Here is a 27,199-nt window from a genome sequence, read left to right on the forward strand (position 1 = left end):
TGACTGTGGGAACTTCACACTGGATTTCAAGCAACTTGGATTTTGCTCCTCTCCAGCCTTTCTCCAGACTCTGGCGCCTTGACTTCCAAATGAAATGCAAAACTTGCTTTTGTCTGAAAAGAGGACTTTGGACCACTCTGCAACTGTCCAGTGCTTCTTTTCCATAGCCCAAGTCAGACGCAAGACTTCAGAAGTGGCTTGACCATGGGAATACGGCTATTGTAGCCCATTTCTCGGACACGTCTGTGAACAGTGGCTTTTGATACCTGGACCCACAGTGCCAAAACCACCAGTCACTGGGGTACTGACCATGGCGTTACTGTCCTGGATTGGCCTGCCAATTCCCCTGACCTGAACCCCATTGAGAATTTGTGGGGTATTGTGAAGAAGAAGCTGAAAGACATCAGACCCAACAATACAAATGAGCTAAAGGCCGCTATTGAAGCATCCTGGGCATCCATAACACCTCAGCAATGCCACAGGCTGGTTGCCTCCATGCCACACCGCATTGATGCAGTAATCCATGCGAAAGGATTCTCAACCACGTACTGAGTGCATTAATGGGCATTTTCAAATGATTGAATTTGTTTTTTTTGCTGTTTTACATTTTTTCACTTGGTCTGAGGAAATATTCTAATATTTTGAGATAGGATTTTTTTGTTCTCTTAAGCTGTAAGCCATAATCAGCAATATTAAAATAATAAAAGGCTTGCAATATTTCAGTTGATTTGTAATGAATCCAGAATGTATGACATTTTAGTTTTTTAAATTGCATTACAGAAAATAAAGAACTTTATCACAATATTCTAATTTTCTGAGACAGTCCTGTATATTGTGATCTGGATCTGAAATAAAGGATTATGATAAAAAGACATCTTACAAATATTTCTGTCAAAATGTAATCACAGAGGTATTGGTTTACAAACTTGATGTTGAATGTTTTTGCTCCTAAGTATTGCCCAGCGTAGTAGGAGTATGGTGCACACTAATGCCGCTATATCTGACTCAACAGTCGGCATCATTTGACATTGCTTTCTAATGTACATAATCTTTAAATCAATATGTGATTTCAAATAGGAAATATCCATTGTACCATTTCTTCAAATTAAAGTTCAGCAATTCATCAGGAAACCTTTCCAGTGAGTGCAGCAGGCAACAACCAAACAGACTGCGAAAACAGAGAGCTCAATAAGTTGATATAGAAATGGTTCTTAATTGTTCATCTTATCCAATTTATTTACGTCACACAAAGTTAACCTCAGATGGAGATATGAAGAATGTGCTCTCTGGAGGGATGTACAAAGCCTGAACTTGAAATTAACAGCTGCCTGGCTTCAGGCTGTTCTTTTCCCACAGCCAGTCATTTCACAAAGTTTAGCGTCTTCACTGCTATCCTTCAGTCATTGTCAGTAGTCAATCGTTCTTGCTTAGAATATTGATTTTAAAGGCCATTAGCCATGTCAGCCTTCAACATGGTTTGTTGTAGTAGCTGCAGTCTTTTATAACAATCAGTCTAAGAAAGCCCAATAGAGAATATTTTTTTGCTTAAACAAGTGCTTGTAAATGAAAAGTGCAGTTTTAGTGACACAATGTGTGTCCTGGACAGTAGTCTTCTTTTATTATATATTTTTTTAACATTTTGACAATACTTGAACTCAACAGTACTTCACGCACTCTATGCAAGTATAATAACGGTCTTGTCTAGTATTATTGGTAATATAATAAACACTACAGAGGTGTTCTTGAGTGTTGTAGCATAAAACTGACAGTCATCAGTGCACATGCATATAAGTGATGAACATTAGACCTAATAATGTACAAACATCACTTGGAAAACTATAGTACTATAAACTCTACAATGAACTATGTCCAACCACTAGTTTGCTAGTGGCCTGACTTTTCGCCACTTGAAAGAATCTTTTTTTTTTTTTTTTTTGGAACAAAGGGCTCCTCTAGGTAATCTCGCACCTCCATGATGCCACCGTACATAGGAAGAGGATGAGACAAAAACATTGTAACAGACAATAGTCATCCTGGATTTTTAGAAAAACCAAGAAAAAAAAAACATGGCTCATGGTCTCATGGTACTGTCTCTTGGACTGGTTGGTGGGTGCGCTGTCGCTTAGAGGGAGTCGTCCTGCTGCTATTCTTCAGAAAGTTTTATCAGCACCTCTACCATCTGTGAATGCCATCCTTTTAAATCTTCGGTAGTGAGCTACAGAACTTTTGTCAGAGGTCAGTATCCTTATAGTCAACCCTCTGCACCAAAAGCAACCCGGACTGCTCAGTGGAAGCGAGGCAAAAGACTCAATGAACAGATGGGGATAGATTTTGGCAGTAGTGCAGAGATTGGGTTTCAAAATAAACAGAAAAGGTCAACAATTACAAGTTCGAACAATATAGAGTTGAATTGTCTAATTAGAATGAACCTATATAATGTCAACACAAATGCAGAATAAAACATTGCCAGATAATATGTATAAACTACCGTATTTTAATTGAGAAGGACTTCAAGAACAGTCAGACTCAATATTACAATTTAAGGAGATGGATTAAGAATAAGGGTGCCATCTACTGAGTAGCATTTACACAGTTTTACTGTGTGCCACTGATAGAACCTTACAAAAATCCAGAGGTCAAAAGACACATTTCAATGTACAGTATTTTCAAAAAGCGCATCAGTCCTGTCTTTTTAGTTTGATTATTATTAAATTATTAATTAATAATTATTATTATTATAAATTAATTTGTCCACCGGTCAGAATATAAAAACCAAATGCAGAGGGAGTCAGAATGAGTATTGAGTTGATTTTTTTCTGAATAGGTCATGCATTTATAATCACATATTCACTGTATGTATACTCTGAGATGTACAGATGTAACATTCATTGGTGTCATTCACGACATTTGAAAAGGAGAAGAATCTTCAACTGTCATATTATTCATTATTATTCAGAGAATTTGTATAATGCACAAAAATGCATTGAAGAAGAAAAAAGGCATGAGGACAAATTCAAATGTTTTTATGAATGCAATAACACCAAATAGTACATTATGCTCAACTCAAACGTCGAAACAAAGTGAGCAAACAAAGATTCATCCACTGGCAGCCACGTGAAAAGGATAATGCTGAGGAAAATCTCGGATGATCTTCACCGCTTCATTATACAGCTCCAGATCTGTTCACAAACACAACAGTCAGTCTTGACAGCTTCGACTCTTCTCTTTTATAAAGACAAAAACATACCAAATGGAACACCCTTGGCTTCCTGGAGCATACTGTAGGTGGTGGCCATAAGAACTCCTTTGTTGGACACCATTCCAACCACCTCCACAACACCATTTAGCTCCCCGTCATGCTACAGTTAAGAGAGGAACAACAATATGAGAGAATAGCACCTGATCAGAAAACAACAATCCATTGCCATTTTGTCAAGGCTGATAATTTGCGAAAACTTGACCAAATCATGAAGACACTATTTGTAAACATGGCAAAAAACTGAAGATGGTAAACCTTAAAGACTAGGTCAAAGCTTTTCTGGAAAAGAAATTAAGGGGCCGTACAGGTTTTTTTTCATCAGTAAACAAATCTCACAACAGTTTTGAACTTCACTGCTGTCACATCAAAGTGCACTGAAAAAAAATCTATAACAGTCAAGCCAATCTCAGCTCCAAACTTCCGAACCTGAAAGGGGCAGAAAGAAACAAAAGAGTGAGAAGAGGAGCCAAGATATCGGCCGGCACTTCCTGTAGCAAACTTGCTTCACCTGCATGGGAGAAGAAGTTTGAGAGAGGCAAACAAAGGAAATCTTCCACCACACAGCAAAATCAACAAAAAAACTCTGCTGGTATGAAATTGACTTTGGTAGACGAAGAAAAATGTGGACTAATGAAAGGAAAATTATATTAAGTCATTGCAAATTGACTAGCGTGCTTGAGCAGTCAAATCACATTTAATGCCACTATCTATAGCAAAGTTTATACAAAATAATACTGATACTTTTTGGTAATGTCCGAGTGCACATCAGCCCAATTAAAATGCTCATTGTTGACGCATACCAAAACATTCAACATGGTGGAGAGCTGGATTTTGTTCATATCTTGTTGTGCATTTTTAATGTTAAGGGTGTCTCTTGTGTCTGTTGCTGCTGTGACCTTAAAATTCCCCACTGTAAAATAATCCAATATAATCCCAGCACCTGGCTCAAACCAGATAAAAACTACAAAAACAAAGATTATAATGACAATGTTTGGAGGAGAATTGCTGAAGAAACTGAATATGATGGAGCGTGTATAATGAAGCTCATACCGTTAATTGCTGCCGTTGTACATACAAACGGGTCACCATTGAAAAGGGGCATAGATATTAAGGCGAGGGGAGAAAAAAAAACAAAAAAAGGTGATTCTTAAATACAATGATATTTCTGCCAATAATCTTTTTTTCCCCAACATTACGAAAGCGACAGGACGAAAAGTCATATCTGTTACGTGGTTAAGAGTTGAAAAGCCAAGCTGAAGTGTACATATCGGTGATATCACACAAACATCCAACCACTCAATGTAAACCAGGGGTGTGCAAACCGGTCCTCAAGGGCCACAGAAGGTGCAGGTTTTTGATCCAACCCAAGTCGTGCACACACAGCCTCACCAACCACCTGTCTTGAGACTGTAATCATTTGACTCTCAGTCTGGCGCAGCTGCCACCTGATTGGTTTAACTGCTTGTGCTTGATGGGTTGGAACAAAAACCGGCACCCACTGCGGCCCTTTCTGGAACAGTTTGGACACTCCTGATGTAAACAGAGGTAGCAGCCCTCTCACTGTCAGGCGGAGCTCTGCGCAACCTCCTCCGGCCGCTGCCTAGCGAAGGGTTCATGAGTAGCTTTCCTCCTCATAATTATCCTAAAACTCACATCGCTCTTCCATTCAAAAACCAGTTCATCAGTCCCATTATGTCAAATTCAACTAAACAAAACGTTTTCTGAGTTGTATACCGCTCTGTGCTTCACTTTTAAAAATGAATTCTTCAATTGTTCTCACAACTCCCTCAAACAAAACAAAAATATAAAGCTTTTGTACACTTTATTAAAAAAAAGATGTGAAACACACAATATGTTCATTGTGTTAGTCCGTTCTGTCATTATTATATTTAAAAAATTTTATATTTATTCATCTCACAGACATTTATGAAGCAACTTGTTTGTGAATTCCATTACCAGATTTGTTTACAACTTACATTTAGGAACTTTTTTTGCCAACATGCGCATAACATAACAAAGGTATAGAACAACACTTGGATAAAGACCACTCTCTTTCAATCAACATGGAACTATATGACATGGCTGTTTTCTTTCACTGTTGTCTCTTTTCACCACAGTCATTTCAGCAGGATTTAAGTGCACCAAAACACTGTTTATTGATTTTATTGAAAATGATCAAATGAAAATACAAACTGAACAATTTTGAACAGAAAAGATCAGACTGCAATGTCTGGTTATTGGACCTGATTATTACAGGTGCTGCACCTTTGAACCACACATTTCTAATCGAAGTGAACATCTTTGATTCTTGTCAGATTTTTGGTTAGGGAAAAAAAAAAACTAGGGATGCATCGATCCAGAGCCTGGTATCAAGTATCTACCCTATCCAGCCTCTTAAAGTTGGACCGGGTTTTGGTGAAAAAGTTCAGATCCGGGATCCAATCCTGGCAGTTTACCTCTATGTTTCGTGCTCATGTTGATGTCATAATGACATCATAATGATAACATGGCAGCAGCAAACTGCGGATGCAGCGTTGCTGCAGTGAAGTTTTCATTTTTAACTCAAAGCTGAGGGGAGCGATAGTTCTCCACTTAGGACGGCTATATCGCAAGTTATTTGATGCATTTAAAAATACAAATGATCTAGGATCAGATCTCATAGTAAATCAGAGATCAGGTAACCCACATTTTGTAGCATTAGCACTGCCTGTGTGAGTGTGTCCGTGATCAGTGAACCCGAATCGGGACGCGGTGGAAAACACTGCCGCCAATACCAGTGCGGATGTCTGTCTAATAATATTAGGACCACTCAATCTAATAAAACAAACACTGATCTATCAAATTCATTGTGAGATGCACAATTCTCATTATGGGGATTGTTTTTACAGCTATATTATGTACAATAAGTTATCGCTCATTCCTACCGCCCTGTATCCACAGCAGGGTGCTCTAAATGTCCAATTAGTAGTACTTGTATACTGCCTGACCCATAATATTATCACACTAGTTTCCACGAAAAGAGCATTTTTGGCTGGTAATGACGCAGAATATGATCGACATACGGCATTTTTCAATAGTCGCCACACTTGCCGCATGGAAACGTGCTCTGATTGATGGGATGTCTCACGCTGATGAGAGGAGGAAATGTAGATAATTCCAAACTTTACACAATCGTTCACAAAACTAACTCATAGCTTTTTAATTGTAGGAGCATTTTTTTCGCTACCCCTGCTCCCGCAATGTCCTTGCCAAATGCGAGCAAACTAGCTTAACAAGGATCAAAAATCATGTGGTTCTATATATCTAATCAAGCGGCAAGCCTTCGTATATATTTTGTTTGAATGAATGAATGTTTAAATGTGTAAAAGTTTGGAAAACAGACAGCTGATATAACTGTATGATAATCTTGCATAAATATATATAAAAGATGAACAAAACTGTAGACAGTTAGCTTGTAATAACAGAACAAATCATAAAATGTTGTTTTTTTTAATTGATCAGGGTCAGATGAGTAAAACAATTTATGTGAAAAATAATTGAAAGAGAATTTTGAGATAGAAAAAGGCTGCCGTAACACCATGGGGAGGTGCTTTAATGGTGAGAAGCGTATGGTGTCCATTAGCCTTGTTATTACTGAGTAATAGCAATTATGCAGTGGAATAACACAAAAATATCTGTCAAAATCGAGCCAACTTAACACGAGATGGGGTTTACCAATTGTCGAGAACTAGAATGAATGAATGATTGAATGAAAGTCCACAGCAGCTGCGCATGTGTGTGTTGAGGGAAGTGCTTCCTAGTGCGATCAATTATGAAAAATAATAAACTTTTTTTTTATCGTAGGTACATAAGTGGGCCTGCTGGCGGGGCGGGGCTGGGAAACACTGCTGTAACCAACCGGACCACATCGAACATAAAGACAATGTGCAGACTATACTCACCGGTTCATTGAGCTCAACTGTAACTGTTCTGCTCTCTCCATCTGCGACAGTGAAGGTCTTCCCATTTGGGCTAACCTAACCAAGCAAACCGAGAATTAACATGATTGAATGCAAGCAACTTACGCCACACCTCACCTTCTCAACACGACCCACGAAGCAAACAGGTCTGCCAATGTGCTGCAAGAGCATAGAGTGGTTAATTCGAGGTCTAGGGTTATCGAGTACCGCCGACATGTCGTCTCGCGGACTGGCGCTTAGCAAGAACAGTGCGCGGTATCGCGCGGGAACCGCTATCATATGTTTTTCGTCTCAGACCGGTGCAGAAGAGCGGGAGCTCCATTCAATAACAATGGCTCGCATTTGACGGGAGGAACCGGTGCTGAAATCGAACAAGACTGTTGCTGCGTCATATCCGCTGGACGATCCCAAAGGTGTCCGTCCTAAACAGTTCCGCTGTTGTTTTGGAAGAAATAGAAGACAGTTTCAAACTGTGGAAACATATTCAGGTCAGTCACATCAGCTGTTGAATTAAAAAGCTAAAAATCTATAATGACGATTACAACAAAATTATGTATTATGACTGCAGAACCGTTCGTGTGGCGTTAATGTCGTACAGTAAACTCTCCCTCACTCGTTTCGACAACAATGCTGTGCGTCTCAAAACACCGGACAATTTCCTATAACAATTTTGTATCTAATGAATACTATGTGCTCTAAACATATACACTGATTATTTCATCGTCACTATTGACTCCCGTGTACGTTTCCGTTAAATGTTATAGTTATGATTATAGAGATGATTGACAAGATGTTCAAAGCCGGGCGAAGTGCTGTTCAGCATTGGTCGATTCTTATGCTACATCGATTAGCCAGTGTGTACATAACATGGGTTTTCTACTTGTCTTTTTGCCTTGGCAGGGAACAGCCATGTTAAGCTTTTTTGGTCTTCGAAAAGATTCAAAGAAGTCACAGTCAGAGAAAGAAAGTGAAGGAGGCTTTGTTATCATTGGTAAGACACTGAGCTCAAAATGTACTTCCCCATGCTAGTAACTGCCATCTTTGTTATGTCATCCTTATTTATCCAGGAACCTTTGTAGTTTTTTATACAGAACGTTTCTTAAATACCTTTAATAAGAGCGGCACAGATTTGTTTGAAGTTGTTTTTGCAGTTGTACAATCATTTGAAAGTTAGTTATGTATTATTTGTGATGATGTGATTTATTGGTAGATGTGAAACAAAACTCTTAGAAATAGAAATTTGACCAGGGTGGGCGATGGCTGTGGGCAAAATGATGGAGTACAAAAAATATATATATATCTGTATTTTTTTGGTGTCTAGGAGAAACCGTAGAAGAGCAACAGCACAAGAAGAGATCGGCAAACTTCATACATCGGTCCACAAACGTGATTGTGGTGCCTGCAAAGGTGAGTTATGCCTTAAATGTTTTCTGATGTCATTAACAGTTTGGATCATTGTTGACTTTTTATTCATCATTTTGCAGTGAATTGATTCTTCAAATTTATTAATTGTCCAAAAGTGCATGCCTGCATTAGGTTTCATGACAAGTCAATAATTTACAAAATGAAGTTCAAAACACTTAATCGTCAAACTTTATAAGGAATAGACTCATTCATTATGGCCAGCGAGTTGTTTCCGTGGTGGCAATTAGTTGTATGGGCTTGTCGTGTTGCTACAGAGCAGCTCAATGGGGTTGACAGACCTGTGGATAAGTGGGTCTGGGAGGTAAAGGTGGACAATGTTTGTGTGTGAGTGAGTGCAGTTGATCAGCAATTAATCTGGGTCCTTATTCGGATATTACAATGTATTACTGTATTTAATATAAATGATAAATGGAAGCTTACTGAAGGCCAGGGTGCCAGTGTTGCATGTCACTGTGCTAATGATATGGGCGCGCACAATAGTATTGATACCGTGGCAAATGAATATTGTATGCAGATGTGGCATTTGAGTGTATAGATATGTATATTTATTCAACTGGAAAACCAGAGTTTTCTGTCACTTCCAGTAAAGCTAACTCAAACTGAAAACTATTTCTAAATCTGAGTGTGCGTGGCTTGAGTATTACCACTCTGAGTTGGACAGGTCACACTTCAGGTATAATCACCTGCTTTGTTGGACCTGCTTGAGATGGATGAGCCATGACAAATTTGATGGGCTCCAGACAATGGGCTCCCTGCAACCATGAACATGACTGAGCGGTGGTGAACTGATGTATGCATGTATGTTTTGTTTCTGATCATGTGGTCTGCATGTGGAATGTTTAAACAAACCCACTGACAGATCAGAGTTTTGTGTTTTAATGCTTATATTTGAACACTTCTACATGAGTCCCACATTATTTTATGCATTTATGAATATTAAGGTGTAAATACATTTGCTTAGTGTCCCGATAGTCTCAAGCCAGTCTCAGCCACAGCTATGAAGACTTTGCAGGGAGACATCTTTTAGGAATTAGATTTATGCACCGTATTTGTGGTTAAGTTCATTGAAGTGGTTTATCCCCTGCCTAGACATGTCCAAGGTGTCATGATACAGGTCTTTGTCTGTTTCACTCTACTGACATTGTAGTTTGTCTTCAGCCGTCCTGTTCAGCTCTCACCAAAACGTCTCCAACAGCAACTCAGACCCGACCCGCACCAGTGGAGGAGGAGGCAGTGGCTCTACCAGACCTCCTTAAGGATGTCCCATTCACCTTGGCCCCTCATGTCAAAGCCATCCAGATGAGGTGTTCCGTCCCCTGTTTGCTGGAAATAGAGGATATGAAGTGCAATGTATCTCATTTTCACTACGAGTTCACATTAGAGAATTCTGTGCTGCAAAATGCCTAACAAGCACAGCATCAGAGCTGATGCTTCTATAAAATAACTTATTTTAACTTGTCAGTTTTTAATTTATAATTTCTAAATGATAAATGACCAATTAGACAAGACGGATGAAACAACAGCAACAGAAGTACAGAGTCAACTGGCAAAGTCTCAGTATATGGGCAATTCAATCAATGTAATCCATATATAAGGATCTGATCATCCAAGAATGTTGTGCCGGCAATCAGAAGCTAGACAAGGCAAACTGACAGGGGGGAAGAGTCTGATTTGTATGCACAGGGGCTGGATAGTGAGATAGAGGTGCGTCATTAAGGAAATTGACTGCTGTGGGAAAATGGCAAGCAGAAAAAGTCAACGGCGAAACAACATGCAAGGTTATGAAAGTAAAATCGGAACTGAACGTAGCAAAGAGACAGACACAACCCTGACAAGCAACAGTTTCCACTCAACAATCACTGCTGTTCTAATCATAATAAAGATCTGACATATACCAGAGCTGCATAGTTTTTCTGACTTCTGTTGTGTTATGTTTGTGTTGTTGCAAAAAATGAAGAATATGTGGTGAGTTTTTTATGATAATTCATATATGTGGATTTAAATGATGCTAAAAACATCTAATCAAAGCATAATATAGTTATTCTGCCTCTCTTGTTAATCAGTAAATCACTATTTAAGATGGTTGCTTACAGTCTTTGGCGATTCATTCATTGCATATGCAGCCAGGAAAATTTGCTGCGCAATCACTGGATCCAAAGTGTGTCTAATGAGAAGTGACATCATTCATCACTATCATCTGTATATTGACGTACTTCTAACTTCCTATAGCTGCGTATTTAAATTCACAGTAATACAAATGCAAATAAAAAATGAAATACAGTTATTTAAAATGAACCACGGGCCATGATCTAACATTTATATAACGGTGAACACACTCGTAGATGGAGATGTCATTTTCAAGGGTGACCTGGTCAACAACTCAGCAGGAAGTGCAATGTTCAAAATTCTAAACTACCAGGGCGGTTGTGCTTACCTGGCTCTACTGTCAGGTTGCCCATCAGACAGTCACATATTCTTGTATGTTTCTATAGCAGAGGGTAATGTGATGAATCTGGCTTTTAAATCTCAAGTAAAGCTATTTGAGACCAGTTAATAATCGTAGTTCCTCTCGGACCTACTGCCACATCCTGTCCGTGCGAGAGTATCGTGACACTTGGCGTTGATCAAATCTGTACCAGCGTGCCGTGACCAATCTGGAACAGCACCGGACCATCCATGTTCTGGAGCGAATAGGGAGGCGCGTCGGCAGGGCGCCTGCACAGAACACCCCTCCAGGTCCGCACGCTTCCTATACCATTACACTTCCAAGGTAAGACAGTTTTTGAGGACATGTTTATCCGAGCACGTTGCTGGGCTTGCTGTTTTCAGCTGACCGACATGGAAAAAACGCCATGAAAAACCTTGAGGGTTTTGTAAATCACACTTCGAAGTCATTGTCTGGATCGGAATCGTAAGTGTGTTTTTTATTCGGCGTAGCCCCAGTTTACGTATCACAAGTAATACCTTTAAAACGATAGCATCCTAGCCGTGATTTCAATATTCACCATAGAACGCCTCGTAGAACTATATAGTGGAACACATCACCGCTAATGCAGCGCAAACTAAAAAGGGACCATCTGCATATTGCAGCGTTTTTTAAATCTCCGAAATTTCAGACCTTTATGGCCTAATTGCAGACTGGGTCGTGAAGGTAATGGCGTCAGAATGGCCAAATAATTGGTATTAGCTAAAGGTGGCCCATTTTGCATGGGGCTTCAGTTTAGCGAGCCATTCGTCTGCTGAGGCTTGCTGGCACTGCGATGCTAAGCTCGGTGCTTAGCTGTCTATGTGGGTCACGATACATTCTACACCAAGGATACTGCGCTGATGTATGACCTTATATCATGGCTCGTAACCAAAGACTCATCCGGGATATGTTGGTGGCTACCTGCGTTGGCACAGTGTTTACCGTCGTGAGGTAAACATGTCACCGTGACAGAGGGTGGATGAGCAGTTTGTTAACACTGATGACTGTCAGAGTCTTGAAATGACTGATCAGTTCCGACACTTTGTGATTGTTTACGTCCGTCGAATGTACATGACGTCGTTTGCTGCTCTGCCTGTGGCTGGTATGGTAACATCGGGGCCTGACAAAATATGAGACATCAACAGCCTGGTGAGACGACATGCCGGACTCTGCTACTGCTTAAAAGGATGCACTGAAAAATCAGATTACACGTTATGCAATTTATATAATGTGCAAGCTGTCAATCAATAAATCAAGTAATATATTGGAATTGACAAAGACAATACATATGGTCACAAACGTATCTGTGAATTATTGTCAAAGATTCTATTTCTAGTGGGCTCTGTCCTGCCTTTATCCAACGAGTTATATATATATATATATATATATATATATATATATATATATATATATATATATATATATATATATATATATAACTCGTTGGATATATATATAGTAGGGGTGGGTTTAAATTTAAGAAATTAATTTAGTTAATTGGACAATTTTTCATTTTGAATGAATTTGGTATATTACTAAATCAAATGATGGACCCATACATGCATTTAAACAACAAAATATTGTTTATTTTGCATCAGTTTAACAGCACAATAGCACAATGAACAATGGTGGCTATATTCAAGTTTTTATATCACCTTATTTAAACTAAAGCTCTTTTAATGTCTTAAATATTTGTATAAGAATTTCAATTTTATAAGTATTTCAAGTACATTCAGAATAGTGGAAACCGTGGCCATTGTGTAGTGAAAAACATCCCTGAACAAAAGCAAACGGATGCTTTTGTTTGCTTTTGTTCAGGGATTCCTCCATGTTTGTTGTTGTTATCATCCTCGCTTTGACATGTCTTGTGCATCAGTGTGATCAGTGGACCAGGAACTCCTGCACTTACAAAGGTCCCGTGTTGTCTGGAGTGCAAACTGTTAAGTTTATTTCATTTTATTTTGAAAGCACACTTTCCGTGACAAAGTTTGCCAAAGGGCTGCGGTAAGTAAGGGAAGGAAGTGCAGGTGCAGTTATTTACAACACAAGTAGATACAAACATGACGCAATACAAGACAACAATGATAAATGACTCATGAATGAAGCAGGTCACAGAGGTAAGGTGGCGTGAGGCAATGGAGGTATTTGTTCTAACCCTATCCCTAACAATGGGATTTTCAAATGGCTTAATTGACAGGAAGCAAGTGTAGAGACAACAGAAAGGGAGTAATGTGGTTGTGTTTGTGGATACCCGTCAGAAGATGGACAGCAGCATTCTGCATCTGTTGTAAGCGGGTGAGAGAGATCTAGCTGATCCCATGAAAGTGGGTGATACAGTTGAGAGTGAGAGGGAGAGGGAGAGTGAGAGAGAGAGAGCGCTCCCCCCCACTCCTCCCGTGCTTCGTGTCAAAAGACACCAAAATAGTCCTCCACTTAAACAACAGCGAGTTAGTTTTGTAAACGATTGTTTAAAGTTTGGAACTGCTCTGTGGTTTCCTCCTGTCTAAATGATCCTCCCCACTCCAACTTCAGACGATGCATCGTGTAGCGCTGCAAGAATAGAATCGTTGTCAAATTGAAGTGGTGCATTTGCGGTGCAATTGGGTAGCTCTGCTACACTTCCCTGCCGGACAAAACTGACAGATTGAAAACGATTCATTCATTTTTGAAAAAGTATGCCACAGCTATGACCAAACATGCTTAATTAATTGATAAAACCTCTCGGCTAATGTGATCACGTTTTTACTTTTATCTTAACTCAGACTTTTTCCAGAACACATTTCCCTTAAGAGGAAATGCAGGTCCCCATCATAATGAAGTAGCAACACATTCAACAGTATTGTAAGTATTCTCTCTCTCAGCCCAATCTGTCTCACCTGCTTACAGCAGTATTTTAACAGTGACAGAGGGTGAGTATTATATTAGGCATGTGCATTAACGGCAAATATGAATACGAATCGGGCTTACCTTGTTTCAGGTCCACAGCTCCATTCTGGGTGCTTGATAAGGTGAACATTGTTGCACCCTTTTTGATCCCTGTTTATTTTATTAAATGGAGTGGTCCTCATAGGTTCTCTGACACGGTCGTCTGCCTTGGTTCACATCAACACATGCAGGTCTCCAGCTGTGCTGGCGCCTCGGCGAAACACTGTGGTGAAAATAGTTGGATATTGGACAGACCTCCGTTCCGGTATTGGTGGTGGTGTCCTCTTCCGCCTCCCTGATTAGGATTTACTGATTGAGTGTGTATACACTGACACACTGTCTCAGGCAGCGCTAATGCTACGACCCGGCATCAGTTAGGGACCATCAACAAATTCTAAAGTGGTCAAAGTATTAGCGAAATCTTCATTAAGGAAATGGAAAACAACCATTTAAGGAGAGAGAATTGTGAAATGGTTTTTCATCACTCAAGACAAAGGATTGACAGTTTGTATCATGATTTTGAGAATAGAATATGATCAAATGATCATTTATTCACCCTATTTCTAATATTTCTTCAATAGCATCTTGGATGCCAGTGTCCAGACTGGCCCATAGCATGCATGCATGCATTGTTGTCAAAAAGATACAAGGAAAAGATGAAAAATGGCTTCTAAATTCAATTTAATGTTGTTTGATATCTACCTCATCATCCATTACAGATTAGAATGATCTGATCCAGCATCGGTATCGGAGTCCGATACCAACAAAGTTTGCCTGAGGCAATTTTTTATTTTTTTTTATTCTATTTTTATTTTTTTAATTTTGTGGGGCTGAGGTAACTATATAATGTAAAAGTACTAATTTTTCATCACTGATTGATACATTTGTCCATCTTTGGATATTTGTTTTTGGCAAGAAGATGGTTTGATTTACTAATAATTTAAATTAAACAATAAGTAAAAAAATATGATTTCAGCTCTCTTATTTAGTCCACTTTCAAAAGATGAAACAAAAGTAACCTTCATTTTTGATGGTTTGGTTGTTTTGTATTTGAGATATGTGTTATGTAATGTAAATTTTGATGCAATAATATGAATTTGTATTACCCATTTTATGTGGGAAATGTATTTTGCTTCTTTTGATAGAAAATAGAAAAAAAATGGTAGAGAGTTCCAAAGGTTCGGGGTTCAAACCCAGGTGTCAGCAGTCATGTGGGCTCACTTTTAGTTTCATTTTCTTTTGTGAACTACATCCACTGCTGGTGGTTTACATTTTCAGAGTGCTTTTCTAGTTTGGATTGATAATGTCTGTGTAAAAGTATAAGAACTAATGAAACATGTGTTTTCTACAGCACTTTTTCATGTCGAAGTCTGCACAGATGCCCCTGTCCAGCATCACTGTGCCTAAGCCCTCAATATCACGGGTGCCCAGCAGCATGGAGGGAATCAACCATGAGCTGGAGAAGGTTTTCATCAAAGACAACAAAGAGAAGGAGGACTTGAAGGTGATATTATCATAGATTTCATCAACAATTTGGGGAACAGAGATCTATATGCTTGGATTTTTTTCCCCTCACCACTGCTGTCTATAGTCTCTTGAGGTTCCTGATGGTCGGCGAGCACCATTTCCTCCTCAGCAACGCAGCAGCAGCTCCAGGAGTTTAGACACACAGACTCCTTCTGCCCCCGGCCGGTCCAGCAGCTGCTCCAGCCTGTCACCCTGCCCATCACCGGCCTGTCCCCCGGGATCACATAACGGAAGTCCCTATTCCACAGAAGACTTACTCTATGACCGAGATAAAGGTAGGGGAAGAAGGGCACTGAAAGGACAAACACAACGCAAGTGGACACAAGATGTGTGTGTTCAGGGTTGTGGGGAGTGCTGGAGCCTTTTCCAGCAGTCACTGGGCGAGAGGCGGGAATACACCCTGGACAGGTCGCCAGTCCATTGCAGGGCACACACACAATTCACAGCTGAGAGCAATTTAAGAGTGTCCGCTTCAAGAGGAATATTCACGCTCTGATTGACATAGATCAGACAAAGAGACAGAAAGTGATGGGTAGAAGCAGCGCTGTTTCGGCGGATAGCGAGAACAAGTCTGTATGTCATACTAGTGTTTCACTGTGTCTGGGGACATGGAGGAGACACGGACTAAACAGTGACTGTAGGGTGTAGGTATTGTGGGCAGAAAACGCTGAAAGACATAGTAGAAGCTACGGGAGCAAAGGATGCTGCAGTGTTTACTGTCCCGCCGTAAACAACAAGGATAATCAGGATCAGATCAGAATCAAGTATATTGCCAAGGATCAGTGAGGATCCCACCAACTAGGAAAGTTGGTGAAAACAAAATATGCTCAGCCATCATCACTGTTGCTTGAGAGACGAGTAAGAGTCAACATACATACATCGTCAATTAGCCACCGCTTAGTCCTGTTCACGGTTGCAGACAGTGCTGGAGCCTATCCCAGAAGTCATCGGGCGAGAGGCGGGAATACACCCTGGACAGGTCACCAGTCCTTAGCAGGGAACACACATCCCATTCTCACACACATACAGAACGTAGCAGGAATTTTGATGTTTCCAATTAACCTAGTGAGCATGTCTGTGGGGGGAAACCGGAGAACCTGGAGAAAACCCACGTGCGCACAGGGAGAACATGCTACCCAGGGATCGAACCAACAACCTTTTTGCTGCCGCCATGAGTAAGAGTATCTCAAGTATATCAGATAAGCATCTGGCAAACTTCTGTTATTCACTAAGGCTGCTGCCTGGTGACGTCAAAACATGCAAATTCACCTTCACCTTCACCTTCACCTTCACCTTCACCTTCTTCTGCCGCTTATCCGGGGTCGGGTCGCGGAGGCAGCATTTGGCGCAGGGAAGCCCAAACTTCCCGGTCCACGCCCCGGAGGCGTCCAGGGGGCATCCGGATCAGATGCCCGAGCCATGAACATGCAAATTAGATGAGTGAATGTCCCACCATCCCAAACTTTGGTCTGCTGATTCTTCTCTTTTATGGTCGGCCTTTCCTCTCTAACAGTTTTCAAACTACAACGTTTTAAAATAGTGGTATTAAAGTGAAATATTTCATAAAAACACTTGTGATTTTTCATCTTGCTTACTCTATAGATAACACTTATATTAAATTATATTGTATTTTATTTATTATTTTTGTACCGAAGCATTTTCCTAGGTGGTGGGAACCTCACTGACAATGGCAATAAAGCTTTTTCTCATTCTGATTCAGAATCAATAAAATAATCAATATATATTTGTGCCTACTTTGTGGCCACAATTGAGCATTTTGCTCCCACAAATTAGTACTTTTTACTTGTGCATGTTTTACTTATTTCATGACCATGATTCTATTTTTTTTTATTTTATTTTATTTTTTGCCATGTCAGGTCTCGTGTTTGTGACTGGCTTCTCTTGTAGAGTGTGTGCAGCTCACATATCTGCAGCAGGTCTGTATCACAATTAGTACTTGAAGATCTCAACAGTTGTTGTTGAAACTTCTGTATACTACTTGTTCACTGTCAACATTGTCAGGTGGCAACTTTCGGGAGAGAACAGAGGCAGACAGGGCCGTGATGTTGTCCTTAAAGAAAAAAAAAGAAGATAATAATTTATATATATATATATATATATATATATATATATATATATATATATACGTTGTCCTTAAAGAAAAAAAAAAGAAGATAATAATTTATGTATATACATAAATTATCTTCTTTTTTTTTCTTTAAGGACAACTTCGCGGCCCTGTCTGCCTATATATATATATATACATATATATATATATATATATATATACATATATATATATATATATATATATATATATATATATATATATATATATATATATATATATATATATATATATATATATATACACACTGTCCACACGTTGACGTACATCCCTGTAGCTTATTGTTATTCACGCTGGGAACCGGTTCCAAAAAATATAAGGCCCATCCAACACTGAACTTGTGTGGATAAGACTGATTTTGTCTCCATGTAGAGTCTGAATGTGGACTGATATTTTGGAGGTCCTGTGCTAAATTCTTATATGGCGGTGTAATGTAAATTCATTCCAGTTGTTGCAATTTTGACTCTGTCTTTTGGGTTCACAGACAGTGGAAGCAGTTCCCCTCTGCCGAAGTTTGCCTCCTCACCCAAACCCAACAACACCTATATGTTCAAGCGTGAGCCACCTGAGGGCTGTGAAAAGGTCAAAGCCTTTGAGGAAAGCAGGTAGATATACTTTCATATTTGTTAACTGTTGAGTCAACAGTTGATAGTGCATGTTTGTGTATATAAAAGACAACAGAGGAAATTATCTAATTCGCTCTATGGTTATAAAAACTGTCAAATCATTCATGTTTAAATGTGACAAAAGTCAAGACAGCTATACAGGCTAACAACATTCTTAAATGATTATCACACATTTTCTAAGTTTAAATATTATTTCTTCTTGTATTTAAGGTTAATCTTTCTCGTAGTTTTCACTGCATTGCGTATTTTCCACATTTAAAAATCATTTGGTCCTTTATAATATGACTGTAACCTTCATTAAAAAGTAGTATAAATAAATTAATAAAGTTTAAAGTATATAAAGTGTTAAGTTAATAATGTGTGATTAGATTCTATTTGTCATGATCCCTAAAACTATTGTTAATGCTAATAAGTATAATATTTCCATCCAGTGTACTCAATGGAAGCGTCAATAAAATGCACTTCTGTTATTACCATAGTGCCAGGCAGTCGACGTCCACATCGGTTCTTCTCTTCTCATGCCCTGACAAAAACAAAGTTAACTTCATTCCAACCGGATCAGCTTTCTGCCCAGTCAAACTTCCCAGCTGCTTACAACTCAGTCCCACCTTGGAGCCTGATGTCAGCGGGACCTCTCAGCACCATGGGGAAGGTTCATTAGACCGTGCTGCAACTCAGGTCTCCACCAGCACCAGCACAGGTGATCCACTGGAGGAAGAAGGCTCAGAGACTGCAGAAACTCATATTCCATCCAATAGCTAGGCCAAAGAATAGCCACCGTGGCTCTGGAATTTGTGCTAGCAACTGAGTTGACCCTTCACCATTTTCTCTTGCATGATGTAGCAGAAATGTCTTCAGAACTTCGACCACCAGACCATCACGAAGACCTGACACTGTCTGAGCTGGACCAGACAAGTTTTGTAAGGACCTCAGAGGAGAGACGGGCATGCACCTCATCCAGGCTTTGCTAACACATGTTCTGTTTCATTCAAGTACTGATATTGAAAATTATTGGGAATTACAAAACAAAGATAATACTGGCCATACTTCAGGTAATAAAATCAGAGTTTGTTACTCAGGTAATCTGAAGAGTCAGCGTGGGACAAAAACTTTGTGTGCTGGACCTTGTGCTGGACAGATGTCACAACCCAGTCTGCAGGAGCTATGAGTGTGAAAGGCCATTGAGTGTGAGAAAGATGACCAGTTGGCGATGGGAGAGAAAAACATCTCTGTGACCACATTTTTGTGCTGGGAAAAGTCAAATTAAGGCTGACCCTAATAGTTGACCCTGACTCTGATGGCTGCAGTTTTCCAGATTTACATGTAATGTAGGGTGAATGTAGTTATTGGGGAATATTACCTCTGGTGGCGCCGTAACCTCTTAAGTCCTACCACTAGTCAGGGGGCTGATGATACTTTATGTGTCCTCATTTTCAGAGTGCAGTTGATGGGGCTCGAGGTTTTACTGCAAAGGTTGTTAATATGCGAACATTGTAGAGCAGAGCGCACCATCTAGTGGGCTGTGAAAACAAAGACACTGTTTCATGAAGCCTCATCTGCCCATCACTACCTACTGGTTCAACTGTCAATAGCTGAACTAGTGAGGCGACGAGCCGAGGTTGCCATATTTGACTCACTGATCAGAGATGTTTCACTAGAGGTTCAGAATCAGAATAATTCAATGATGGTTCAACTGTTCATCCAATCACAAATTGATTATCCACATTGCTCGGGGTTCCTGTAATTTCTTGTGAGAACTAGCAAACTGAAACTTGACCTGATTATGGGTGATTGAAGCCCAGATCTGAAACACAGCTTATATCAGGATTGTGTATCGACCACTGTCATCGACCACGACTCAAGGACCAATGCAGTATCTAACCACACACACACACACACACACACACACACACACACACGCGCCACTTCCCTGTTGGGACACTTCTGTATCTATGTCTGTGGAGCTGCTGAAGTTAGGCAGGCACCGATCACTTGGTCTATTCTAAATCCTAAAGACTATCCATGCAACTTAGTCCGACTAAGATAAATGATCATTTCTCTCCCACAGTCCAACTAAGCTGTTAGAACACAATTTAAAGATCTGGTATTCTGGGCTGTCAAGTAACTGTGGTCACTGACCTGTTGACTGGTCAGTAGCATGTCATTAGAATTGTTTCCACCTGTGTGATGTGGTCTTATCAGGACATTTTGTTCTATCATATATTTATGTCGTTATTTTTATGAATGCAATAGTTTATTCCCATTACGCTATATAATGTTGGAAAGAGTGTGCACTCTTTTTACATGACCGCATTGCAAAAAATGTCGCTTAGAGGAGTTCATCATCATAATTTTGTAAAACTAAAGTATATTTTCTCACAGAGCTTATGAATTCTTGAATATATATGAAATGTACAAAAACAGCTGGAACCAACTATTTGATTCCTTGCATTCTGACTCCATTCAAACTCCATTTTTAAGTCTTTTTTTAAGTTATTTAGTTTTTCTTAATGCATTCTGTCATTTCCGTTCTTAGCCGTTCTTAGCTATCTGTCAGAAATCTGGTGATCTGGTGTGAGCTCGATCAATGTAGATTTTAAAGAATTGAAGGTCATTTAAGCCAAGCAGCCCATTTTTTTTTTAAAACTTCTCTACATGTTTTCCCTTCTTCAATCAATGTTTTATTAAAAACACACTATTCTTCTGATCAATGTCTGGAGCGACGCGTTTTTGTCAGGCTTTCAGAGAGAAATACATGCATAACGTGCTGGCTTCATCTTTGAACAAGTCCCATGTTAAGTACCATTATTACCTGTTTGTCACAGAATAAACAACCTCACTAACTGAACTCCTAACTGCCATTTTTTTAACATGCCCCTTTCAATGAATTATTCAATTGCACTGACTCAGGAGCATGCCTTTCTGTCAGTTTTTTTTTTTCCTACTTCGATATAATTTCTATCAAAAAAAGTGATTGGTCTGGTTCATCATGTTGGACGCCTATATATATATATTTTATTTATTTATTTATTTTTAGCTCAACTGTATTTGATGTGCTGATCCTCGGGTGTGTCATAAAGATAGGCCAATTGTTCATATTACATAATTTCCTGTGTCTCTCCAAGGTCATCCATCAACATCTAAAAAGCAATTAGTGGCAACATTAAGTTAAAGAGCTCAGTAAAGAAAGTATGTAAGGCAAAATATTACAACGTGTACACAACCAATCATTGAAAATCGGTGTGAAACAAATACTTGAATAATTCACTCAACAAACAAACAAAAAAATTCTGCCTCAAGCAATCGTTAATTTAGTTTTAAATTAAGACATTTTGCACTGTGTGCTTTCAATCTGGCTTTGCTTTTAAGCACACTTGGGTGCCTCTTCAGCAGGTAACGTAGGAGACAAGAACATAGCTGAAGCAAGAACAGAACTCAACCCCACTATTGTGACCAAGGTAGCGATAACTCCTATTGTGAAAGTATGTCACACACTGACTTGTAATACAATTAGACGGTGTGCAATTCTACACATATAGCATAGTTCATATTGAGCTCATGTAAGCTGAGGCTTCACGACTACATTGACTTATTATGTCATGGATGGACATATTTTACACTCTAGAGTGGCCCTGAACAAGCAGCTGAGCTAGTGAAGACAGTTCTAAATATGATTATCATGGACCTGCATCCACTGAGCATGGTGGACAAATCTGGTCTTCAGTCATTTATTTCATCTTCAAATTCAGGTGCTTGATGGTAAAATTCTCATTAATGACTATGTTTTTCCATTTTTGTTGCCAAATAAAACTATCTGAAGAAGGAAACCACTTGGTCAAACATTAATTTGTGAAATGTTGTACTTTTTTCCTTGCGTATTCATTAGTGCAACATTTCATTTTTATGTTTTTAAAAAAATATGATTATTTGATTAATTTATCTAATTTTCTGTAGGTTACTCAATTGCTAAATTATTTGACTATAAGCCCTAATTGAGATTGGTTGCAAGGTTGTAATGTAGAGAAACTATTTCCAGACAAATCTTTAACATTCTTTGCCTCAACTAGTTTTATACTAACAATCTTTCTTTATCTTTTCACATTTTAGAGTGCATTTATTTGGTTCTGCATATTGGTTTTAGCCAACTTTTAAACCACAAAGCAAACTTGGATTGTCTACGAGTGTCAAAGGTTTGAAGTGAGACATCACGTTAACTGTTATCTCTGTGGTGCAGACAGTATCTAGTGGCGCGGGACCCACACGCAGCACTCCATCATTCAGTCGTGAGCTTGTGTGGTCAAGTTAGAGGCAACACATGATTTAATGTCATCGTATCTCCCACCTTTATCTCCAGACAAATGAGGTGAAATTGGATGATTTCACACAGCGCTCCTGACAGTCACAGTATTCAGTGATATCTTAATTCCTAAATAGATACATTTTTACATTCATTTTATATGCAGAAATCAGTGATTGCATAGAGTAATTTAGATTTGTTAAAAGTAGAATATAAAAGGACAGTCTATGTGAATAACCAGTAACATCAGATGACCTGCTCGTGAGCAACAAAAAAAAAAAAGTGACACAATATCATGTTCATTCAAATGTCAAGCGTGCCTAAAAAGTGGCGATTCCCACCCAAATTGTCAATGCCAGGCCTAGAATGTACTTCTCCAGCAATTTGATTTGCAGTATAAACAAACGCAGCTGAAAACTAGTAAAAAAGTAAACGATTGAAAAACAAAACAATAAAAAGATGACAAAATTGCACAAATGTAAAATTGCATATTTAATGTGGTGTACGGTATATTAAGTTATTATTATAAAATTATTTTTGTTGATTTTATTGTGTCGATGCTGATGATGGCTCTCCGAAAGAAACTTTTTTTCAGTCTGTTCTTATTTTAAGTGACTTTTTTTGCTGGCTCTGCTGCTTGAGAACTCTCAGGAATGTAGATAATGTTGTGCCTTATATGATGGCTGTTTTGTTGTGTGTCCTAGAATGGTAATTGGAGATGTGCGTCGGCAGGGAGCTGTGGTACTTTTCAGAGATGATACGCTGGTCAGGTGAAGAAATAGAAAAAAAACATATTTCTCATTAATTTTACACAGGCAGATAGCTTAAGCACTAACAATTCAACACACACTGCTCTGCTCTAGCAGTCTTAGTGTACAGTAGCCTCAAAAGGTCAAAATGTGAGTAAGGAAGTGATGATTGATATTTGTCAAAGTCACGTGTGTGTCAGTGTCAGTTCACTGAATGCATGTGAAAGTTCTAGACATATAGTGTGAGTATATTGAATTCTTTTTCATTATTAACATGTGTAATAAAATTATACAGTTCAGTACAGTTCTTACTTTTTTGCATCTACGAACTTCATACATCATCCGCTTTAAAGTCCCACTTCAATACCACTTTCCTGCATAAAATATTTGAACTCACTACTACTCATGAATACCACTTCTCACTGCCCACTGAAACTGGCAAAACTGAATTTGTCCAACAGTCTTTCTGCTTTAAGCCACATGCACACAGACATGATGAGGCTGGAGCTTGGTGTGACGACATTCTATATCTGATCTGATTTGACAGGCGTGCATACAAAAGGAACTGTGAATATGTTTGGCAAAGTTGAGTATCACAGTTGCATCACTCAGATGTTAGGATGCCAGTGAGAATGGGTGGAGATTTTACATAGCAGAGGGTCGAGCCGATACCACTATCCACATCCATAGTAGAATTGTTTGACATGCATCCCTACAGTGGGACATCTCTTTCACTATGCAGAAAAATACTTGGTTGATGTATTTATCAACCATTTTCGCTGCAGTATAAAATGGGCTCAACAGGTCCTCGTAGAAGTGTTTTTCAAAGATTCCTTGACACCTTGGATAGCTTGATGCAAACGCGATGTGCTGCTGTTGTGAAATCCCATAAATGACAGTCATGCATGGAAATGTCTGCCTGACTTCTGCCCCTCATTTCATTTGACTTGCTTTTATTACACCCGCAACATAGCTGTAAGCCTATTCTTGCTAGATTTTAATGGGTTGGACATCTTTCCCTTTTCAGATTTGAGTATGAACCTTTGAATAGCACCTTCTCTCCAAATGCTTGTGAGAAATGCTCGTGATAAGATCACAAAAATGAGGTTTTGTGTCTTTGTTTGCACTCAATCAGCGTACAATTACATGTTCAATGATTCATTTGCACGCTGGAGGACTACATACATTTGCACTGGCATTTTTACCATCTAATTTGCTAATTTTCTTCCTTGACTGACTTCATTCAGTTTAAGGAGTGGCGATCTGATTCTATTACATATGGAACAAGTTGATTGCTATTAAACAGGGATGCTGACATTTCTGACTAATAGGTTCATTACAGCTTGAAGTCCGAAGGTTTAAGGTGTCGGATGGGTGTGTGGACTATTGTCGGTTTAAAAGGAATAATAGCATTTTATATACATTTTTTATGGCCACAAGCACTTTATGCTTAACCAAGTAGAGCAACAACCGTTCATGAACTGTTATTTGGTGTAAATGTTGACTTACCTGGACTATTATATTAGGACAACAAACCTGTGGTTGAAATACCAGCTTGCTTGTCCACCTTGCAAGATGAGACAATCTTTTCCTCATATATTTAAAGTGATTTTTCCTGATGTGTCTACTTTTTTCATGAATGGTTCTTTAAGAATGCAAGTACTATTGTGTTGCAATACACACTCAAAATATTTTAATAGTTTTGTTCAACACGCAAATAAAAGTGAGCATAGCAGAAAACAATGACAACAAGCAATCATTTTCAAGACATTAGTTCATCAAAATATTACCAGATTTATTATATATAGTTGCATTATATTTGTTCATATTTTACAGTCGTAACCAATGTAAACTTGTGATTACACAGTGAATTGATGAAATGTATAATAACTGTCTGCTACTGGTGGTCACTGGTCGTTTTTTAAATCACATTACTAATTTCCTTCTGTCACATAATGGTTGCACTATACTACACAATTAGTGAGGTGAGTATTTTTTTTTTTACTGCTTTCCATGCATATATAGCATCAGTGTCATGTATCTAGAATCAAGTTTTGTGGTGCATGTTTTTCTGTTCTATACTGCTCTCAAAATCATTGCAATAGATCAGAAACATAATCTGTATGTTATTATTTTTAATTTATTCATTTATTATTTGTGTTTAAACATACTTGGTGACATTCTTGTCTTTTGCTGGCATGATCAAGAAATGTGCAATAACTTGAGTGGGGACAAATGATCTCAGTGTTCTCCTGCTCTCCGTCCAACTTCATTTGTAACCTGCTGTGTCTGATGTACAATGGCAATAAAAGCAAAACAATTACCAGTTTGTCGCCTCCTTTGGAGACCATCGATGACTGACAGGCATTTGTCTGTCATTACTATGACCTGTCTAATGTTGTGTTTATCAAACCAATGAGGATTTATTCAGGGTTATATAACAGTTGATGAAAGTTAAGAAACCTTGTATAGAAAAGTATGCTCTGTAAGTTCTGTCCACAAGGAAGTACTAACAGTGGATTACATGGTAACTACAGAGGTTTTCATGGCCATTAAACACACAAAGAAATCCTCCTTGTTTTAAAACCATTATTTTTGTAACAGAAAACAAAATATATATTTATTAATATATATTTGATTATGTTTATAGAGCTATGTAAGTGTGCGTTTATGTAAAATGGGGATCAAGCTGGAAGAGGGTCTTCACGCCCAATCATCAAAATCAGTAGCCGCCATACTACAGGCATTTGGCAGGTAAACGTATACGATTGGGAACGACAAGGAAAATGGTTTATCATTGCCATGTTAAACAATAGGTGTGTGATTCACTGGCAAATGTTTTCACCTATCAGGTAGAACAATACCAAAAGTTGTCAAATGTAAGCGGGCAATTAAGGAATGTGAAGCTAACCCAATATTTATCACATATTTAATGAATACAGGAAAGAAATTGGTCTGCCAAAAATTATGCAATATTTAGAAATTATTTGGTTTTATTGACCGTGAAGATCTATAAAAGCTTCCTCAATTTTTTTATTAGATTAGGGATGTTTTGTGGGCTATGATACAAATAGCCCAGCGTACTTGGTATGTCATTCAAGTAGCTCAAACACAGGCTGGTAAACTTTGTGAACAGAGCAGCTGCTGAGAAGGAGAATTAACTGTTATGATGATAACCTTGGACTAGGGAGACTACTCAATAGATTACAGAGGATGCAGAGAGCAAATTGGACACCAGAGCCATACACATTGAGAGTCCAAGATCAGTTATGAAATCTGCTGATCAAAACCAAACACACAGCAGAATGTGACAGGTGATGAACCTGAGAGCAGGAGGTAACCAAGACTTCACTGCATGTGAAGGCATTGATAGTGATGCGGCTCATTGCACAGTCGATTACTGTTACAGAGCTGCATATTGTGTTCCACAGACCTACAATGAGGCTATGAGTTCTGCTAACAATAAAGAATGCAGAAGATCCATGGATGAGGAAGTGCAGTCTTTAAATGAAAACAAAACGTTCCAAATTCTGCCGGAACCATGAAAAGGATGGGTGGTATATAGATCTACTCTACCACGATTGATGCTGATGGAAAATATAAGATAAGAAAGATGAGATAAGAACGGTTCGTAGCCAAGGGATACAGTCAAGTGATGGCGGTCAACTATTTTCACTAATGGCAAACCTCATGTTGGTTAGGTTGATGTTACAAAAAGTGGAACAGGAGAACCTACTCCTGCGCCAGATGGACGTGAAGCTGTCTTATTTGCATGCCTCCATAGATTATGAAATCTATATTGATGACAATATAATTCTGTACTTATTACATGAACAT

General features: G+C 38.8%; 3 protein-coding genes across 4 annotated transcripts; 2 read left to right on the forward strand and 1 right to left on the reverse strand.

The window, feature by feature from the left end:
* Positions 1-3,012: 3,012 nt before the first annotated feature.
* rpa3 (replication protein A3) lies at positions 3,013-8,227 on the reverse strand. The gene is made up of 4 exons (XM_053863394.1): positions 7,336-8,227; positions 7,201-7,275; positions 3,248-3,359; positions 3,013-3,179 (listed from the first exon to the last, which is right to left on the reverse strand). The coding sequence occupies exons 1-4, from the start codon at positions 7,495-7,497 to the stop codon at positions 3,097-3,099; spliced, it is 432 nt and encodes a 143-aa protein (XP_053719369.1). The 5' UTR covers positions 7,498-8,227; the 3' UTR covers positions 3,013-3,096.
* umad1 (UBAP1-MVB12-associated (UMA) domain containing 1) lies at positions 7,541-10,537 on the forward strand. The gene is made up of 4 exons (XM_053863395.1): positions 7,541-7,706; positions 8,119-8,209; positions 8,540-8,625; positions 9,802-10,537. Exons 2-4 carry the CDS (start codon positions 8,128-8,130, stop codon positions 10,048-10,050), a joined length of 417 nt encoding a protein of 138 aa, XP_053719370.1. The 5' UTR covers positions 7,541-7,706; positions 8,119-8,127; the 3' UTR covers positions 10,051-10,537.
* A 652-nt stretch (positions 10,538-11,189) lies between these two features.
* On the forward strand, positions 11,190-25,685 carry glcci1a (glucocorticoid induced 1a). Of its 2 annotated transcripts, none has more exons than XM_053863392.1 (6): positions 11,190-11,413; positions 15,387-15,539; positions 15,627-15,837; positions 18,175-18,295; positions 18,796-19,016; positions 19,160-25,685. In XM_053863392.1, exons 2-6 carry the CDS (start codon positions 15,396-15,398, stop codon positions 19,285-19,287), a joined length of 825 nt encoding a protein of 274 aa, XP_053719367.1. In that variant the 5' UTR covers positions 11,190-11,413; positions 15,387-15,395; the 3' UTR covers positions 19,288-25,685. The 2 variants fall into 2 exon arrangements, with proteins under 2 accessions (XP_053719367.1, XP_053719368.1); XM_053863393.1 differs by having other exon boundaries at positions 11,412-11,554.
* Positions 25,686-27,199: the final 1,514 nt, after the last annotated feature.

Source organism: Synchiropus splendidus, chromosome 4 (assembly GCF_027744825.2).
Source record: "Synchiropus splendidus isolate RoL2022-P1 chromosome 4, RoL_Sspl_1.0, whole genome shotgun sequence".
In the NCBI taxonomy this organism is placed as follows: Eukaryota; Metazoa; Chordata; class Actinopteri; order Syngnathiformes; family Callionymidae; genus Synchiropus; species Synchiropus splendidus.

What these genes read in the sequence shown, in the direction of transcription:
- rpa3 (XM_053863394.1), bottom strand. Translation starts at nt 7,497, where the DNA reads ATGATAGCGGTTCCCGCGCGATACCGCGCACTGTTCTTGCTAAGCGCC. An exon ending in TCGTGGGTCGTGTTGAGAAG is followed by an intron (nt 7,276 to 7,335) that starts GTGAGGTGTGGC and finishes TTGCTTGGTTAG; the next exon opens with GTTAGCCCAAATGGGAAGAC. An exon ending in AGCCAAGGGTGTTCCATTTG is followed by an intron (nt 3,180 to 3,247) that starts GTATGTTTTTGT and finishes GTTTGTGAACAG; the next exon opens with ATCTGGAGCTGTATAATGAA.
- umad1 (XM_053863395.1), top strand. Translation starts at nt 8,128, where the DNA reads ATGTTAAGCTTTTTTGGTCTTCGAAAAGATTCAAAGAAGTCACAGTCA. An exon ending in AGGAGGCTTTGTTATCATTG is followed by an intron (nt 8,210 to 8,539) that starts GTAAGACACTGA and finishes TTTGGTGTCTAG; the next exon opens with GAGAAACCGTAGAAGAGCAA. An exon ending in TGATTGTGGTGCCTGCAAAG is followed by an intron (nt 8,626 to 9,801) that starts GTGAGTTATGCC and finishes GTTTGTCTTCAG; the next exon opens with CCGTCCTGTTCAGCTCTCAC.
- glcci1a (XM_053863392.1), top strand. Translation starts at nt 15,396, where the DNA reads ATGTCGAAGTCTGCACAGATGCCCCTGTCCAGCATCACTGTGCCTAAG. An exon ending in ACTCTATGACCGAGATAAAG is followed by an intron (nt 15,838 to 18,174) that starts GTAGGGGAAGAA and finishes TTGGGTTCACAG; the next exon opens with ACAGTGGAAGCAGTTCCCCT. An exon ending in AAAGCCTTTGAGGAAAGCAG is followed by an intron (nt 18,296 to 18,795) that starts GTAGATATACTT and finishes TTATTACCATAG; the next exon opens with TGCCAGGCAGTCGACGTCCA.